This window comes from Tamandua tetradactyla, chromosome 3 (assembly GCF_023851605.1).
Source record: "Tamandua tetradactyla isolate mTamTet1 chromosome 3, mTamTet1.pri, whole genome shotgun sequence".
NCBI classification, from domain to species: domain Eukaryota; kingdom Metazoa; phylum Chordata; class Mammalia; order Pilosa; family Myrmecophagidae; genus Tamandua; species Tamandua tetradactyla.
The window spans coordinates 171,180,883-171,200,091 of NC_135329.1; the positions used below are offsets into that span (position 1 = coordinate 171,180,883).

Below are 19,209 nucleotides of genomic sequence, written 5' to 3' on the forward strand. Positions count from 1 at the left end.
CTTTCTGTCTCTATGAATTTATCTAGTCTAGGTATTCCATTTAGGTGGAATCAAACTATATTTGTTCTTTTATGTCTGGCTTATTTCACTTAGCAAAATGTTTTCAAGTTTCATCCATGTTGTCACGTATCAGAGTACATACATCACCATGGATCAGAACTTTATTCCCTTTTATGGCAGAATAATGTGCCATGTATGTATGTGTATGTATATGCCACATTTTGTTTAGCCATTCATCAGATAACGGACACTTGGGTTGTTTCCATCTTTTGGCAACTGTGATAATGCTGCTATGAACATTGCTATACAAGTCGTTTTCTGAATAATTGTTTTCAATTCTTTTGGGTATACACCTAGGGTGGGATTGCTAGGTCATATGGTAATTCTGTGTTAAGCTAGTTCTTGATGTACTTTCTTATCTCCTTTTATGAGACTGATAATCTCTCCCCACTTTTACTTACCGTTGTTGATCCTCTAAGAGAGTCACCAAATTCAAATTCTATCTAACCATCCTGTGTTTCTCCTGCTTTCAGCCCTTTTTAAAAAGGAGAGGGAGGAGAAGGATGGGAGAGGCGGGGAAGAGGAAGAAGGAAGAAAGAAGAGAGGGGAAGAAGGGGAGGAGAAAAAAACAGGTCCTGCCTCTTCCTCTGGGTCAGTTAACACCAAACCAAGACATTAGGGCAATAGATCTGATTGATTAGCGGTGGCTGTAAAGCAATATCTCAAGCCAGAAAGGAGTGCACTGTCTGCTATCCCTCCCTCACTGGCCTACTGGCACTCTCAGGAGACACCCACATGGGCCCCTGAGACTGAGGACACCTCTGTTGTGGTGCTTCACCTGCCAACACCCTGAGGGCAGTGCTCCTGCCACCTCCCCCCCTCCCGCCTGTCCCCTCCCCTGCCCAGCTCTTACTCAGCCACCTTCAGAGCCCCTTCCTCATGGCCATCCAGCCTTCCCCTCCCTCTCCTCACCTAGCTGACCAAGTGGGGCCCTTCAGTGGGCAGGAAAGGCTGTCTCCAGGCTGTGTGGGCCTTGACCAGCTCACATAGAAATAAAGGGATGAGCCTTTGGGCAGCTTGTGACCTTGTCCTGGCTTCACCCCACACCCACCCCCACCCCGCATGTGCACCAAGCAAACTGCTTCTTTTAAGGAAACCCCAGGATGACAACCCCCTGATAAAAGGGGTACTTTTCTCCAGCTTGTGGAAAGGGCCCCTAAGCCTTACAATCGACATGGCCTTCCACACAGGGAGGAAGACGAGAACATATATCTTTAAAATTCCAGACATGACTTTCTCTTCTCTCTTACCAGTGAGAAAACCACAAAATGCATTGCATTTACCTCACTGTGGATGTGGAAAGAGAGGGGAAAAGATGCAGCCCTGTTAAGTTGATAAAGGCCCTTTTAAGAGCTGAGTTTTACTGTCCTTTTTATTACATGTCAATCATGAAAGAATGCTAGTTTAACAAAGACACATTTTTCAGGGTCAATATGTGTTAGAAGTAGCGCACATTCATAGGCACCACTCAGATTAAGAACGGGAATAACACCCACATTGCATTCAGCACTTTCTCAGAAATGTCACATTTGTGTGTCTAAGGAGAATATTTTGTGCATTGGAGTACAGGTAATGTAATCTTGCTGTTGTTTTGGGTTTTATTTTTAAAAATTAGTTGAAATCTATTACCACTGACAACATATACAAGGATTTAAATGCATGCCTAAAAGGAGGTGATTGGCAGAGAGCTAACAGCTAAATACTACAGCTGATGGTATGATGAAGATAAAGAAACAGCATATTTTGACTGGTTCCTCTTTCTGTAGCAATTTGATATACTTAAATACTCATAATCAGAACAGTTCCAAGGATGTTTGATTTTTGGCTAACCAGAAAGTTTATATCAACTGTCCAATATGTGGGAGCGCAAACCAACTTCCGTAGTAGCTTTTTTTTCGTACAGTAGCTTTTTGTGTTTAATTAATAGTCCTCAGGTAAATACAAGTCCTCCTTATTGTACAAATGTAGCCAAACTAAAATTCTCCTTAGCTTCCTATACACTACATTTTTTTCCTCAGTCGCCTTCCAGCAAGAAGATGCTAACATCTTCCGCCGAGCCCTGGCAAGCCCAGCTTTGTCTCACACTAGCTCAGGCTCTCCCTGGCTCTGAGTGACAGCCATTTCTCATGCTGCTCAAAAACCACATCTGTCACTACAACTGTGTGTGCCCAAATCTCTAATACCCACCCTGGCTCCAGCTCCTCACAGTACTCCCAGGATTTGAAACAAACAAACAAAAAAACTGCCCTCTCAAAGGACCAGAAAGAGATTTGGGGTAAGCAGATCCTTAAAGCACAGGCTGAAGCTTCTGTTGAGCAGACATTTTGTGGAGACCCAGAATCACACATAAACAGCCTGTGTCTTTTTAATGAATGAAATCCAAACTGAGTGAGTCTTCTTAACCACCAGGGGGCTCAACTGGACCATAATGTACATCACGGTGGCAAATGAATGACAAGGACTGTTCTTCATTGTTTACCTGTTGACAAGGGTGATTTTCCACAGTCAAAATAGGCCCTTTGTGACTGTCAAGAATTACTCTATAACTGAGTTGAGTAGAAGGCTTGCCATAATATTAGGCAATTAATCTTAAGAAAGGAGAAATAAATTTGAGCTTTATAATTATACCAAGAAGACCTAGGGTGCAAAAATGGAAAGACTAAAAATGGGAAATAAGAATTCACAGTTCAATCACACCTGCCACTGCTGCCCCCGTGGCTAAGATTTTTTCAGCAACAATCATTTCCTGGCAATCAGGCAACAGCCAAGTTTTTCAACCTCTATATTATTTATTCTTCAGAGGCTTCAAAATCCAGGATGTAGATGGAAATACTTCTAAAAGGTCTAACATTTCAATAAAATGTTCCTCAAGTAACGAAAATTATTTTGAAAAAATATCTTTACTTCTTTGCTTCCTCAACACACCCATCATTTCACTGTGTGTGAGACAGTTATGTGTCCTTATAAGATGATATATCTTGCCCTGATCCAAGGCAGATGCCATTGGATTTCCTGAGCCCAAAAGTATTTATGTCTAAGCTGAGCTACAGACTCTTCCATGTTACCTTTATATCCATGTATATATAGAGAAGTGCCTCGACACATTTTACATGCATTGGAGAACAATTCCAGAAAAGGCAAATGACTTACTATTCGGTTTATACACATACTTTTTATGAGTCTTTATTTTATACCTGGTACAGTAAGAATTAGAGTAAGAGCTGAGAAATACCATTTAGGCTGGCAGAATGATATGTTGATTAGATTGATATCTAATGCCTCCTTTTATGAAATGTACTTGAAATATCATTTGTTTTATGCACTAAAATGTTGCATAATTTTGATGTGTTATGTTCTATATAACTTATTCTGAAAATTGCCCTATACACTGTCCTTGGTTCAGAAAGTTTTGTGGTAGTCTTTGCCCAAAGGTTCTGGCTCTCTTTTGAGTTAGGTGACTATGTGAAAGCCAGAGCCCATCTGACCACAACCCCAACCACCTCCAAGTGGAGAGCAGGCCAAAAGCATTTTGGAAGAGAGTTATCAATCTGATATTGAGAGACCGTTGAGATTTAAAAAATTGGGATGGAAGATGATGCGGCCATCCTTTTACTCAAACTTATGAATGAGCCACAAAGTCAGGCTAACTAGAGTCATGGCCAAAGCTAATTCAGACCCATAATCAGACCTACCTGAGGCATGAAGCGGGGTTCTTTTGGTTACATTGTCTTTCACAAAGATGGACGCGCCCTGGTTGATAAGTGCTTCCACACATTCTGTGTGTCCCTTAAAGGCAGCCAGATCCAGAGCTGTGCGGCCTTTCTCATCCCTGATGTCCAGGTCCACCAGTGACTGCAGGAGGACTTCCAGGGCTTGATGGTGCCCGTTATAGGCCTGCAAAGAAGAAACCAGCAACTCCAGTACTTGCTAACCTTAAATCGCCCAGTACTCCACATGGGTGTCTAAGTCTCCAAGATCCCAGATTAGAGATCCCTCCAAAGAGCAAATCAGAAGGAGACTTTGTAGTCCTTTGCAATAACTACTGAAATACAACACAGACCAGAGTTAGACTGAAAGATTACAGTATGCAAACTTTGCAGTTACAGATGAATTTCTTCATGCTTTTTCTTGTATGTCAAATCATTTACTCCAAAGGCACTAAATGTATTGATGTGTTCTTATATTTATATCTATTAATACACCCCAGACTAATTGCTGTACATCTAGTAGTCCAGTCCTAAACACACTGAAATATTTAGAATTTTTTTAAGGAGACTTCTTTAACAAGCCTGGAGGAATAAATTACTGGAAATACTGTGGATTTGGGACTCAACAGAGGCATATATGTTTCAATTACAGTCCAACACTTTGCTAATTTCTAACCAGGAGACCTTGGGTGAGTTTCATAATTTCAGTTTGAGTTTGTTTCCCCAAAGGTAAAATGAGAACAATAAAAGTTGCCTCTCAGGGTTGCTGTGAAGATGAAAAGAGATAAAATTGCACAGGCCTTGCATAATCTTGCACAGAGTTGATAATTACTCCTTGCTTTTTTGTTTCTTCCACTGACTATATTGAAAACATTGAAACAATTATCGAACTAGATTCCGTGTACCAGCACTGAGTTCAGATCTGTTATAAAGTCCTATGCTATGCCAAAGTTAAGAGACTTCATACTACTGAAAAACAAAACTAAAAATCTGAAAAAATGTATAGACACAGACAAAGTTAAAGGATATTGAAGGTAAGAGAGAAAAGGGGTAAGGATATAGGGGTAGGGGGATGTACTGGAAAGGTAAAGGAGATAGAAAAGAAAACAAGAGGTATCTGTCCCTGTGTCTTCAAAAGCCAAAGTTCACTCACATCACTTGCATTTTTAATTTTTCTACCTGTAGCTATTGCCCAAGACACAATTTATTTGAAAAAACAGACAAAAAGTTTCAGGAAATTGATGTTTTTGAAGCCCACAAGGTGTTTAATACAGGCAATGGACTGATTTTCCTAATATATCATATGTTCTTACAAACCATTTTAAAAACTAGGAAAATGTGCAAAGACCATGAAAAGGTAGCTTACAGAAAACAAAATATAAAAGCAAACATACGAAACATACGAAAATTAAAATACGTAAATTTTTAAGTACCATTTTCAACTGCTAGATTAGCAATGACTAAAACCTCTGTTCACACCCAGTATTGGTCAAGATATTGTGAAATAAGTATTCTTATACACTGTTGGTGAGAGTACAGGCTGGTGTTACATGAAAAAATAAAGTTGCAGACAATATATACAGCATGACCTCATTATGTAATAGAGATATCCATATACACAAACATCATTTTTTTTTAGTTTTTTTCATATATCTTCTTTTTTAGTAGAAAAATTTAGAAGGGTATAAAAAGAAACAGTTTATGGTTGTTATTGCTAGAACCGGAAGGTAAGATAATGAGCAATGGGCTTTCTTTTTTTTCAGTGGTCTGATTTTTATCCCCTGAGTATATAATAACAATGACAATAACAAAATCAAGATTACAAAGGAATTAGAAGTACTGATAGGCATTGTTTTACAAGTGTTTTCAGTACATTATTTTTGTGAATGATTATGGTTACTGTGTTACATATACATTAGATAGATATATCTAATATATAATATACAGTATAATAATTTATATGCTGATTTGTATCCTAGTCCCCTTGTCATGGTCAGGTTCATGTGTCAACTTGGCCAGGTGGTGATACCTGTTTGGTTGGGCAAGTGCTGGCCTTTTGCTATGAGGACATTTCATAGAATTAAATCATGATCATGTCGGCTACATCCACAGCTGATATCATTTGTAATCAGCCAAGGGGAGCATCTTCTTTAATGAGTGATGCTTAATCTAATCACTGGAAGCCTTTTAAGGAGGATTCAGAAGAGATAGGCTCTCTTCCTGCTTTGGCTGGCAAGCCTCTCCTGTGGAGTTCATCTAGACATACTATTGGAATCGTCCCCTTCACAGTCTGTCCTACGGATTTTGGACTCTACGTTCCCATGGTTATGTGAGACACTTTGACAAATTTTATATTTACGAATATTTCCTGTTGATTCTCTTTCTCTAGAGAACCCTAACTAATACACCCTTCTTCTCCTTTTAAGTCTAGACTTGTATATTCAACTGCCTGTTGATATTTCCACTTAAGTGTCTAATATGCATCTCAAGCCTAACATGGCTTAAGCCAAAGTTTTAATTTCTTTCTCAAAACGCTCTCCATCTGCAGCCTTCCCAGTCTCAAATAATGGCTAATAAGTGCTTTATGGTATAATCTAGGAATGTCTAGAGGGTATAAAATGATAGTGACTAAATGTACACATTTAAAAATGTTTTGCATGATGAAGAACAAAGGAATGTCATTACTGCAGGGTATTGAAAATAGATGGTAATTAATATTTTAAAACTTATGTGTGAGACTAAAGCAAAAAATATTTATTTGGTACAAAATTTATATTTTGACTAGTGCATTTCCTAATATAACTTATGTGGACAGCTTAATTGAACACCATAAGTACATGGAACCTTGAGTGGGGCATGAAATTTTGTAGGTTTGTCCAGAGTGATGCCCCAATAAATCCCAGAGTGATTTGAACAGTAAAAAAGTGAGTAAAAAAGTATTTGCAAAGTCCCCTTGGGGAAATGGTGAGAAAGGGGGAAAATTCAACTTCCCCAAGTGGAGAATTCTTGATATTCTCACAAGCAGTGGGGGACAACCAAAGCAATAGGCTGAACCCCCAATCTTGGGGTTTGTTCATATGAAACTTAACCCTGCAAAGGATAGATGAAGCCTACTTAAAATAAGGCCCAAGAGTCACCCCCAAGAGAACCTCTTTTGTTGCTCAGATGTGGCCTCTCTCTCTCAGCCAACACAACAAGCAAACTCACTGCCCTCCCCCTCTCTACATGGGACATGACTCCCAGGGGTGTGGACCTTCCTGGCAACATGGGACAGAAATCCTAGAATGAGCTGGGACTCAGCACCAAGGGATCGAGAATACCCTCTTGACTAAAAGGGGAATAGAGAAATGAGACAAAGTGAAGTGTCAATGGCTGAGAGGTTATCCTGGAGGTTATTCTTACATATTAAATAGATATCGCCTTTTTAGTTAAGGCATAACAGAGAGGCTGGAGGGAACTGCCTGAAAATGTAGAGCTGTGTTCCAGTAGCCATGTTTCTTGAACATGATTGTATAATGATACGACTTTCACAATGTGTCTGTGTGATTGTGAAAACCTTGTGTCTGATGCTTCTTTTTTTTTAATTTTTAAATTAAAAAATATATATACCAACAAGCACAAACATCTTAACTTATGATCATTCTGTTCTATATATAATCAATAATTCACAATATCATCATATAGTTGCATATTCATCATCATGATCATTTCTTAGAACATTTGCATCAATTCAGAAAAAGAAATAAAAAGACAACAGAAAAAAATTCATACATACCATACCCCTTACCCCTCCCTTTCATTGATCACTAGCATTTCAATCTAAATTTATTTTAACATTTGTTCCCCCTATTATTTATATTTATGCCATATGTTTTACTCATCTGTTGATAAGGTAGATAAAAGGAGCATTAAGTTTCATATGAACAAACCCCAAGATTGGGGGCTCAGCCTATTGCTTTGATTGTCCCCACTTGTTCTAGTTTGCTAGCTGCTGGAATGCAACACACCAGAGACATACTGGCTTTTAATTAAAGGGGATTTATTTTGTTAGTTCTTCAGAGAAAAGGCAACTAATTTTCCACTACTGAGGTTCTTTCTTACGTGGGAAGGCACAGGATGGTCTCTGTTGGCCTTCTCTCCAGGCCTCTGGGTTCCAACAACTTTCCCCAGGGTGATTCCTTTCTGCATCTCCAAAGGCCTGGGCTGAGCTGCGAGTGCTGAGATGAGGCATGCTGAGCTGCTTGGGCTGTGCTATGTTGAGCTCTCTCATTTAAGCACCAGCCAATTAAATCAAACATCATTCATTGCAGCAGGCATGCCTCCTAGCCGACTGCAGATATAATCAGCAATAGAGGAGGTTCATGTACCATTGGCTCATGTCCACAGCAACAGAACTAGGTGCCTTCACCTGGCCAAGTTGACAACTGAATCTCACTACCACAGCACTGCTTGTGAGAATATCAAGAATTCAAATTGGGGAAGTTGAATTTTCTCCTTTCTCACTATTCCCCCAAGGGGACTTTGCAAATACTTTTTTATTCACTGTTCAAATCACTCTCAGATTTATCGGGGCATCATTCTGGACAAACCAACAAAATCTTTTGCCCTACTCAAGGTTCCATGTACTTATGATGTTCAATTAAGCTGTCTACATAAGTTATATTAATTAGGAATGCACTAGTCAAAATATAAATTTTGTACCAAATAAACATTTTTTGCTTTACTCTCACACATAAGTTAAAATTTTGAAATATTAATCACCATCTACTTTCAACACCCTGCAGTAATGACATTCCTTTGTTCTTCCTCATGCAAAAACATTTTTTAAATTTGTACATTTAGTCACTATCTGATGCTTCTTTTATCTATCTTATGGACAGATGCGTAAAACATATGGATTAAAAATAAATAAATAATAGGGGGAACAAATGTTAAAATAAATTTAGTAGATTGAAATGTGAGTGATAAATGAAAGGGAGGGGTAAGGGGTATGGTATGTATGAATTTTTTTTCTGTTTTCTTTTTATTTCTTTTTCTGAATTGATGCAAATGTTCTAAGAAATGATCATGATGAATATACAACTATGTGATGAAAAAAAAAATCCAAATGGAGGGGTATTCTACAAATATCCTGGCTTGTCCTTTATAAAAATGTCACGGTCATGAAAGACCAAGGGACTGTGCCTTACTAAAGGAGACTAAAGAAACACAACAACCAAATGTAATACATGATCTTGGATTAAATCCTGGACTGGGTTTTTTTTTTTTTGTTTTTTTTTTTTTGCTATACTGGACATTGGGGGAAATTTAAGATCTGTAGATTGGATAATAACATTACATCGATGTTAATTTCCTGATTTTGCAATTTATACTATGTGAGGGTGACCTAGTATTTATGAAATACATACTGAAGTATTTAGGCTTAAAGGTGTATCATGTTTGTGACTCAGTGTTAAATGATACAGAAAAAATTATATATGTATTTATGTGTTTATCTATTTATCTATCCATATAGATAAAGTGAGAGAGGAGAGGAGAGAGAGGGAGGGCGGGAAGGAGAGAGAATGATAAAGCAATTATGGCAAGATGTTAGCAATTGTCAATCTGGATGAAGAGTATATGGGAGTTTCTTTTACTGTTTCTGAAGCCTTTCTGTAACGTTGAAATTATTTCAAAATAAAAAGTTTAAAATAAAAAAAAGGGAGTTTCCAAATAAATAAACAAATAAATGAATAAATAAATGGAGGCTTCCCAAACCAGACTACATAAAATAGCCATACACTCTCCATGTCACTGTCTACCCCGCTTATCCTGCTTTGTCTGTCTTTATAGAACTCATTACCACCTGATATGCGTTCCGTATTTGTTGATTTGTTTCTTTTCTGTGAATGTAAGGTCTATGTACATGTTATACATTGTTGTATCCTATAATCATGCCTGGCACATAGTAGATACTCAACAGTTATTTGATTGAAATATAATGATTGCTATTTTTAGCATTTATAAGTATTGGTAGTAGAAAACAGTCTTACAATTTCCCCCAGCAATTCCATTTAATTGACGTTCAAACAAAATACGTTTGTCTTAATAAGAAATGGTACAGAAAGTTGAATAACAAATATTGGATTGGAAGCCTAAACCCCTTCTATAGAAGGCTCAAAACAGAGGCAAAATGATTTAAACAGAGCCACAAAACTAGAAGGTATATTTCTAGAGCTAACAACACCCTGTAACTTAATCCCTGCACTTTCTCCTTTAATCCTCACAACAAAAAAGAAATCTATCAGCATATGTTAAAGAGGCTTAATACTAAAATAAAATGGAGTAATCCCTGGTGGTAATTAGGAAAGCTTTAAAATTCTAAATACACCAAGTATTTGAAACTCCTCTTAGAAGCAGAATGGTTGAAAGCCCAGATTTAGCTATAGAATTGCCCCTTGTTTCTTCCTTTAGTCCAGCTCTTGACGCTGAAATTTTAGTATGCCTAAGCATTTGTACAGGGTTAAAGACATAAAACCATATATACTAAACATCAAGGGTAATTTAAAGGGAATTATGAAGGTAACTTTGTGTAAGTACTTTCTTTCACCTCCACATTTTAGAGCTTAACCCTAGAAACAAACTACTGCACAATATGGAATTCCATTTTATAGTTAAATGCATGATGCTGTCTTTAGGCAGTTCGATGGTTCTTGTAGTTTCTACAGCAAAGCATTAAAATGGTCTGAAAGAGACACAAGTAGACAGGCAAAGAGATCTTATTCATGCCAGCAGTATATGATGAAAACTGTCCTGTTTCTCTTTGAGTCCCACTCTAAATCAGGTCCTTTAGGAGGGAATTCCACAAATAATTTATGAAAAAACTAAGGAAGGGAAGAATCATGCCAAAAAAACCAATATGCATGTAATATTTTGGTTTTTAGCAGACAACCCAGTCCAAATCTTCACTGGGGATATCAATCAAACATTTCAAAATTGTTTTAATAAACTCTTTTACAAGTCTCATTAGGTAATTTAAATATTCTTAAACACGATTAATCTCTTTGAACTGTTTTAGATAGGAACTAAGGCAAAGGGGATAAAGAATTTGGGATCTCAACAGAATCCATCCAAACAATTGATGCATCTGGAAATCTTGACAGCTGGAGCCTTTCATTTGCATAGCCTTGTTTCTTAATTTAATTTTTTCAAGTGGATGAAATGCTTATGAAATTCACTGGGCCGATAACCCTGGAGACTTGAATCATTCATCCAGGAAATAGTAACCCAAGGCAGGTTGGGTTTCCTGTGGCAGAAATGGTTTGGGGGCATCTGGTTCTATTTCATTGCTAGAATGCTTCCACCTAAGAAATTCTGTGCCTTGGATTTAATCAGGCTAATTGGTACAGAGGTCCCTAGTGTTGGCCATGGGCATACCTGTGGGGTTTGTGAAGCAAATAATACTTTTTTTTTTTAATGTTACCATTTAGAAGGAAAGAATAAAATGCTTAGACTAACCGCTGCTTCCACCTGGCCAAAGGCATCATCATCTTCACATCTGGCCTTGCTTCTGCTTTTGCTTCCTTACAATTCCAACTCAACACAGAAACAAAATGATTCTTTTAAGCCAAAGTCAACTTATGTCACTCCTCTCCTCAAAACCTTCCAAATGGTTTCCTGTTCCACTCAGAGTAAAAGCCAGTGGCCTCTGAGGCCTTGTGTTCTCTGGGGCCCTGCCTCCTGCCCTCCCTGCCTTAGCCTGTCAGACCTCGTGCCCCAGCTCTCCCCTCACTGTTCTGCTCTAGCCACAGTGGCTTTCTTGCTATTCTCTGAACATGCCAAGCATGCTCTTACCCAAGGGACTTCTACCCAGAAAATGCTCCTGTTATATGGGTAGCTCTTAAGGTCTCTGTTCAAATATGAGACTCAACGCTATGTAAAATAGCACCCTGCCTGCCACCTCAGTATTCTCTATCTCACTGACCCTGTTTCATTTTCTCTTTAGCACTTGCAGCACTTAATCACCATCTGACATGTTATATATTCACTTGCTCTCTTACTCATCTCTCAGACTGGAATCTCCTGGAGGCCACAGGCTGGGTTTTATCTACTGTAACATCTTCAGTTCCTGGAAAAGTGCTCGGCCTATATGCAGTCCATGTATGCCAAATGGAGGAATGATATTAATGTAAGTGATGGTGGTGATGATGATGATGGTCAACTGTTCTTATTTGTTAGACACAAAGCATTTCACATGCATTAACTCCTGTTATCCTCACAATGGCTCTATGATAGAGGCACTGCTTATCCCTGCATTATGGAGGGAAACTGGAACACAGGAGGTACTTGGCTAGCTTATCATGAACAATTGAATATATGAACGAATTACACAGGGACTTTGGTATTCTTAACTAACTCACTCTCCTTAATCTACAGGTGAGAAACTCATGTCCAGGTGAGTTGCTAAAGAGTAGAGTGGCAGCTGGAATTTTCTCTCTTGTGTGTGCTTTCGATGTCCCTGCCAGCTGTAGAACTACCAAACCCAATCCAGTGACATCACACCACCCTTTCTTTATATGTGAGAAACCCATGGACCTTAACAGAGTGCCTGGCACACAGTAAGCACTCAATAGTAAGTTTTGAAAAAAATGAATGGGAGATGATAGAATTTTTGGAAGTCAAGAAGATCTCTTCTCAGATTAGCAGTAGGCATAACAATGTAATCATTCTCACTTTCTAAGAGTAGGAGAATTCTGTCTGAGATAATCCTCCAAATAGGCCTCTCAAGGGGCAGTTAGTGCTATATTTGTGACAACTCAGCTTTGGGATAACTACCCCAGGCATAGCAGATGATTAGGCAAGGATTCCTGGGAGCAACGTTTAGTGCAACTTGTATTAAGAACTAACTAGTATGAAGTTTTAAACAAGTAAATATCCCACTATCCATCCACTCTTTCTACTCTAAATCCATCTCCAGGAACAAAGATTGATGTACATTTTAGCCTGATTTTAATGGACTCAAGTGTTTCTGGTGTGCCTACATCAGTGGGTTGTTCAGTAGATGTGCCTTATGGGTGTGTTGGTGGATGTGTCAGAGGGCGTGTGAATGGGGTGCCAGCAGATATGTTGGTGGGTATGTGGGGAGACAGGCAGTGAAGGAAGAGTTCTGTGAAGTGTGATCAGTTCAGGATACTCCCAGTTCTTGTCTCCTCTCACCTGCCCTGAAGGCCCCTGTATACGTATTAATAAAACACTTCTCTCTTCTCCCTTAAATTCTCCACCCAATTTTTTATCAGAAAGACATTGAAGAAGAGCTTATGTATATGGTATTAAGTAAAATGTCATAATGACTAGTTAAACATACAGCCACAGCCCTTCCCATTCTTCCCAGGCTCTCACTTATGGTTTCGTCCAGCAGAGAAGCACCCACACACCATGTGTGTTTCCGCGGACTGGGCCCTCACAATTCAGCAGCACCTTGGGCTGGTGCAGCTGGGAGTGGCTGCCGGTCAGCAAGGCTCCTAGGGAGCAGCTGCTGATCACCAGCTGTTGGCAGGACACTGTTTGGGGCAGAGTGTCGGGTGGGCGTCCCAGCTCAGTCACCCCCATGAGGAGTTTGGGGATCATGATTCTGAGCTGTTACATTTCTCTTCAATCAGTGGATATGGAGAGGATGCTTTGCTGGCAATAAATCTTCCCTTCCCTCCCAGGTCTCGCTCATTACAAGAATCAGAGCCTAAAGCCTCCACTGAGAGCCCAATTTCAAGTCCAGGCAGAGCGTAGTTGCAGTTATGCATTTGCTCATCAGGCTCCTGCAAGTTTATGCTTAAAAAGCCTGATAGATTTTTTTAACATGCTATTCCCTTATCTGTTGCTTTGACTCCAAACTGTCCTGTGTATTGTTATCAACAAGCAAATTGCTTAACTGAAATTTTTCTTGGAATTTCCTCAGTTTATTGATTTGACTACTAGATAATTAAAAAAACTATTAAATTTTAACAGTAATTTATGCTAGGGGCTTTATCTACATTATCTCTCTTTGTCTTTTCATTTGCCCTAATTTTACAGATGGGGAAACAGGTTCAGAAAGAGTAGGTAACGTGCCCAAAGTCACCAGTGGACAAAGGTGGGATTGGAACACGAGGCATTTTTTGCTCTCTGCAGCCTGCATCTTTAACCACATACTGCTCACATTATTTCTTTTTACTGCATTGCTGTGTTTACATTTTAAGAAAGCCTACTTTTAAGAATGCTTAGATTTTTTTCCCTAACAAGTGAAGCTGCCCATGGCATGACACTTACAGCTAAATGGAGTGGACTCTTGGTAGCACCGGAATCTGGTTCTTCGAAACCACTGTTGGTTCTTTCCAAAAGCTGTGGAGACAAAAAGGAAACAATGATACAGAAGTCCAAATTTGCAAAAAGCATCTTACTTTCTGGATACTAACAGTGATATAAATAAATGAGAACAGAGGCTTCAGAAATTTATGAACAATATAAGAAATCTACTAAAGCATATCTAAAACAAATATGCTAATCAAATAAACTTCTGGACTGTCTCAACATTTGCTATTCAAAAAAACTTCCATAACTGAAAAGATTCTCAGCCTTTGCAATACAGAAAAATATTCATGTTAAATCCATTTTTCACCTAGCAGATTGGTAATAATGAAAAAATGATCATACCCAGTCTTTACTCCATTATCAAGCACAAATTTATTGGAGACAGTGTTGAAAAAGACATGCAAGGTTCCTGATCTTATGGAGCTTACATTCCAGAGACAAACAAATACATGCAAACAAGAAAATATCAGGTAGAGACCTGATTAACAAGAAGAATCCAACCAGGTAAAGGTGTGGTAGGAGAATATTATGGGAAGAGGAATTAATCAGTGCAAATATATCAAGTGAGGATAAACATAGTGGGTTCAAGGAAAAGAAAGTCCATAGTGACCATGGCTGACGAAGGTGTAACATCCTCATAGGCTACTGGTGGGAGAACAAATTATTAAAATCTTCCTGGGAAATATGTGCATAATTTTGATCCTGGGAATTAATCCTCAGTAAATAATTAGGCAACTGCAATTAGCCCTCACTGAGTGGGTGGTGGCCCAATGAAGTCTTGAGTCAGGTGAGGGAGCTTTTTGGCTATCTGAGGATGAACATTCCAAGCAGAGGGAGCAGCAATTACAAAGACCCTTTGGGCTAGATATGCTTGAGGAACATCAAGGTGGTCAGTATGGCTGGAGCTGAATGAGCAAGGAGGATGATGACAGGAAAGGAAATCAGAGAGATGGCAGTGGTTTGTGTGTGTGTGATAAGGAGACTTATGGGGGGTAGTTGTAAGGATTTTGACTTTTATCCAGAGTGAGATGGGATATGATCTAACTTTTAGATTCTAGGGAATCTAATGGGATATGATGTAATATGATCTAACTTTTAGATTCTAGGGAGGGCTAGCATGGAAGCAAGGAGACCATTTAGGAGTTAGGGTAATAATCTAAGAGAGATATAACAGTGGCGTGTATCAGTGGGGGTGGGGGTGCAGGTGGGAGGGCTAAGGGGATAGGGAGATGCACTTGGATTCAGGATATATTTGGAGGTAGAAACACGGTTTGAGATGGATTGAACATGAATGTGAGAGAGAGAAGTCAAGGATGACTCCCAGATTGCTCTTGTTCTAAGCAAATGGAAGGATGGAGTTGCCATGGACTAAGATGGAGAAGGCAGAGTGGGAACATAGATGTGGGAAAGAGGGGAAGTTAAGTTTTGGAAATGTAAAGTTTGAGAAGTTTATAAAGCATACAAAAGAAGATGTTTACAGATAGCTGCTGGATGTAGACAGAAAAGATAAGGGGGCCCAGGACTCAGTCCTGGAACACCCAACATTAAGAGTTGTAGAGATGAGGAGGAACAAATAAAGGAAATAAATGGCAGGTGAGCTAGAACGAAAGCCAGAAGAGGTGGGTTTCTGGAAACCAAGTGAATAAAGAGTTTCAAGGACAGAGTAAGTAGCCATATAGAATATCCTAATAGGTCAAGTAAAATGAGGCCCGAGAATTGACCCCTGGGTTTAGCAACATGGATGCTATTAGTGACTCTGATAAGAGTGTTCATTAAAACATTGTTTCTATGAAGAAATAGAAAAAAGTAAATGACTAGCAATAGGGATATGTTAAATAAACTTCAGGCTACATATTACTCCTTCAGATAGTTTATCCCTCTTTATCTGACCATAGTGATACATTCAAAAGAAACACATAACCAACACTAACAGCTTTGATATGTGGTGAATATGTGGCATTCAACATCCATTCCAACCTCCTGGTCTGGTGGGCTCAGCTGTCCGATACTACACTGGCTGAACAGCTATAAACTACATTTCCTAGACTCCCCTGAGTTAGGGTTCAGGTGTGATTCAGGGTCTGCCAATTAGGTTTGCTCGTGTGAAATTTTGAAAACACAAGTGAGGCAGAAGACATCTCTGCAATTTTTTATGATGAGCACAGTTCTGGAGAATTTTTTTCTTTTTTCTTTTTCTTTTTTTTTAAGCTTCTGGGGCCCAGATCACTAGTTTGGTGAGAGTGAGAGGGGCAAGACAGGGATGTGGGACATTCATTTTTTGGTGGCATGGCTCAAGCACCCACTATGTGGCTCTGGGGTCAACAGTAGTACATCCTCTAGGGTGGTGTGTTTCTGGAATCAGTATGGTGGGGGCTGCTTCTGGCTCCCTGTCTTCCTATCACAGGGAAGTAGCAGATCTCTTGGCTCTCCAGTTCTACAGATCAGGTTGATTTCTGAAGGACCAGCCTACACTCCACTCTTCTAGACCTTCAAACAATCTTGTAAATACCTATTTTTTTGAAATCAAAAAAAAATTTTTTTTTTGCTTAAAATAGTAGCATAATTTATGTTTCCTGCAAATCAGCCTGGAATGATTCAAAGAGTAATAGACTTTACACAAGTTTTCTTAATGGGAGTGGTGAAGGGAAATTATACAAACCTGGAAAGCCAAACTTCCTAAAAATCCACTTTATCCATTGTTCTGCCTGAAAGCCCCAAATCTTGTCAAAGTGGAAAAATACATTTTAAAGCCATATGTGTAGAACAATACCATTTTCATTAAGAAAAATTCTATATTACCGTGACAATATACGCACAAAAAAGCCTAGGAAGATATACCCTAAAACGTTAAATATGGTAATTTAAAAATGGGATTATAGGATTTTTTCTTCTTTACTTTTAGTGATTGTTAGCAGTGAATTTGTATTATTTTTGTAATAAAAAAACACACTATTTCTATGTTGGAAAAAAAGGTATCAACCTTTCTTTTCCCTTTATAGAATGATTCACCCCAAATAGGTCCAGAATTCATTTCTAGCAAGGTATGTGGAATGAAATACCATAATAATAGGATTCTTTGGAATCCTAGACCAAACAATTGTGTAAAATTTACTGTTTAGAAGCTCACAATTTCAAACTTGCAAATAATTTAATACAAATAATTATATTGGGAGCATGAGACATTTTATGTTTGTTTTTTATTAGTATGAGAACAGAATTTTGAATTTAAACATTGTAACATTTGTTAGAATAATGAGAGTAAATTTAATTTTAACTTCAAAGCAAATAACTTTAAAACCAATCTCTCTTATACAGTCGACAAAAGTAGCCTAAACAGCTTGGTAAGTCTAGAAAACAGCTGTTTTCTTTGCTTTGTTTTCCAACATTATCACCTGCAAGATTTCCTGCAATTGACAATGTGTACCAACCCCCAATCCTGTCCTAGAATGAACTTTTAATTAAAGGAACATAGAATCTTTTCCAGCTCTATCACAAACATGCTGAACAAGGATATGAAAGCAATATTTCTATGGCCACCAATTAGGCATTAATCCTGAAGATTTATTATGGAATAAGATTTTTTTTTTCTCAACCATACTTTGATAATTCTAATAGCATGTGATATTTCACTTCTGTCATTCACCAAATATTTGTTGGGTGTCTATTGGGTTAGGGCAGGACACTGGGTTAGGTATAAGGATTCAACCAAAAGCCAGGCAGTGGACCTGATGGAACGTGTATGTAGTCTCGTGAGGAACCCACAGAAGTTAACAGGTAATTCAAACAATGTGACAAGAGCCAGGCTGGAAAAGTGTGAGACGCTATGGGAATACACAGAGGGGCTACCTGACAGAAGCTTGGGGTCAGAGAAGACTCATCTATAAAGTCAAGTCTAGCCTGAGACCCGGACAGTAGGAGTCAGCCAGGCAATGAGAGAAGAGAAGGAAGAAGGAAGCACATGTGAGAACTGTGAGTAAAAAAAAACTTAAAAAACTGTAAGCTCAGTAAGAATTGAGGGGCATGTAGGGGGGAGGAAAGAATGAGGAGCAACGTGTCAGGAAGTGTAGGCAGAAGAGAGATGAGGTATAGGATAATTATATCATCATGAAGACATTTTGGAGAGTGAAAGGGGGAGCTATTGACAACAGCTGTAAACCAGTACCTCAAATCAGGATGTATGGTCACCATAATTATTCAGAGCCAGTGAAGTGCTTTAGGCAGGTAAGAGGCATGCAGAGACTCTACTGAGGACATCACATGAATCATCTGAATTTCAAGTTGTCCATTAAGTGACCTGCTCAGGTTCACACAGCCAGTAAATGACAAATCAGGGACCTAAAACCCATGCTCTTTATCCTATATGACAATATCTTCCAATCGACTGATCAGCTGAAACTTTTTCATATTTCACAAATAGTAGCAGGGACAAGGAGATACATTTTTTTTTTCCTGAAGTATGTGGGTCTATTACATCTCTAACTTCAACAACTTCCTTGAATCTTTAAAATTTTCCTCTTCATTTCCTAAGGAGGATAAATGCTCATCTTAGTGACACAGCAATCACTTGGAGACATTAATTGGAATACAGCTCCTCCAAGTATGACCCTTCGTTTAGTGATTCTTCTTTGTTGGTTTACAAGACCATATGAAAAAGTGCAGAAGAAAGCAATTCATGAGACATTCAAAATTGGTGTTTATATTTATAAATAACCTTTTTTTCAAATTTAGATTTGGTCCTAAACACATCAGATAGGGTGATATGCTTAAATGGGAGAAGGACGAGGCTGATACTCAGCACTGGTTCACTGCACAGATACTCTATTGTGCATATATACCTCGGAGGAGGCAGCTGTGGGCCAGAGAAAGTCAGAGAGCGCACACCATGCCTTATTATATGAAATCATAATTCAGCTTGTGGTCTTGTAATATCAACTGGAAAATAACATTGCTCTATAGAGATCAACCTCAACCTATCTTGAAAAAAATCGGAAATGGAATGGCTTTTTTGAAACACTATTAAAGCTAAGAATACACGCCAAAGTAGTAGCATGATAAAAAGCAGTAAGTTCTGCACCTAGATCTAGTAGTTATAAACCAAAGAACAGAATTCATTTATACA

General features: G+C 38.7%; 1 protein-coding gene across 7 annotated transcripts in view; it reads right to left on the reverse strand.

The window, feature by feature from the left end:
- Positions 1–19,209, reverse strand: part of ANKRD44 (ankyrin repeat domain 44) — a 347,994-nt gene that overhangs the window by 20,123 nt on the left and 308,662 nt on the right. For all 7 annotated transcript variants that reach the window (XM_077154544.1, XM_077154546.1, XM_077154543.1 and 4 more), the window contains 2 exons: positions 14,049–14,120; positions 3,753–3,954 (listed from right to left, as the gene is read on the reverse strand). In XM_077154544.1, the coding sequence (XP_077010659.1) occupies positions 3,753–3,954; positions 14,049–14,120 (274 nt within the window). The remainder of the gene's footprint in view (positions 1–3,752; positions 3,955–14,048; positions 14,121–19,209) is intronic.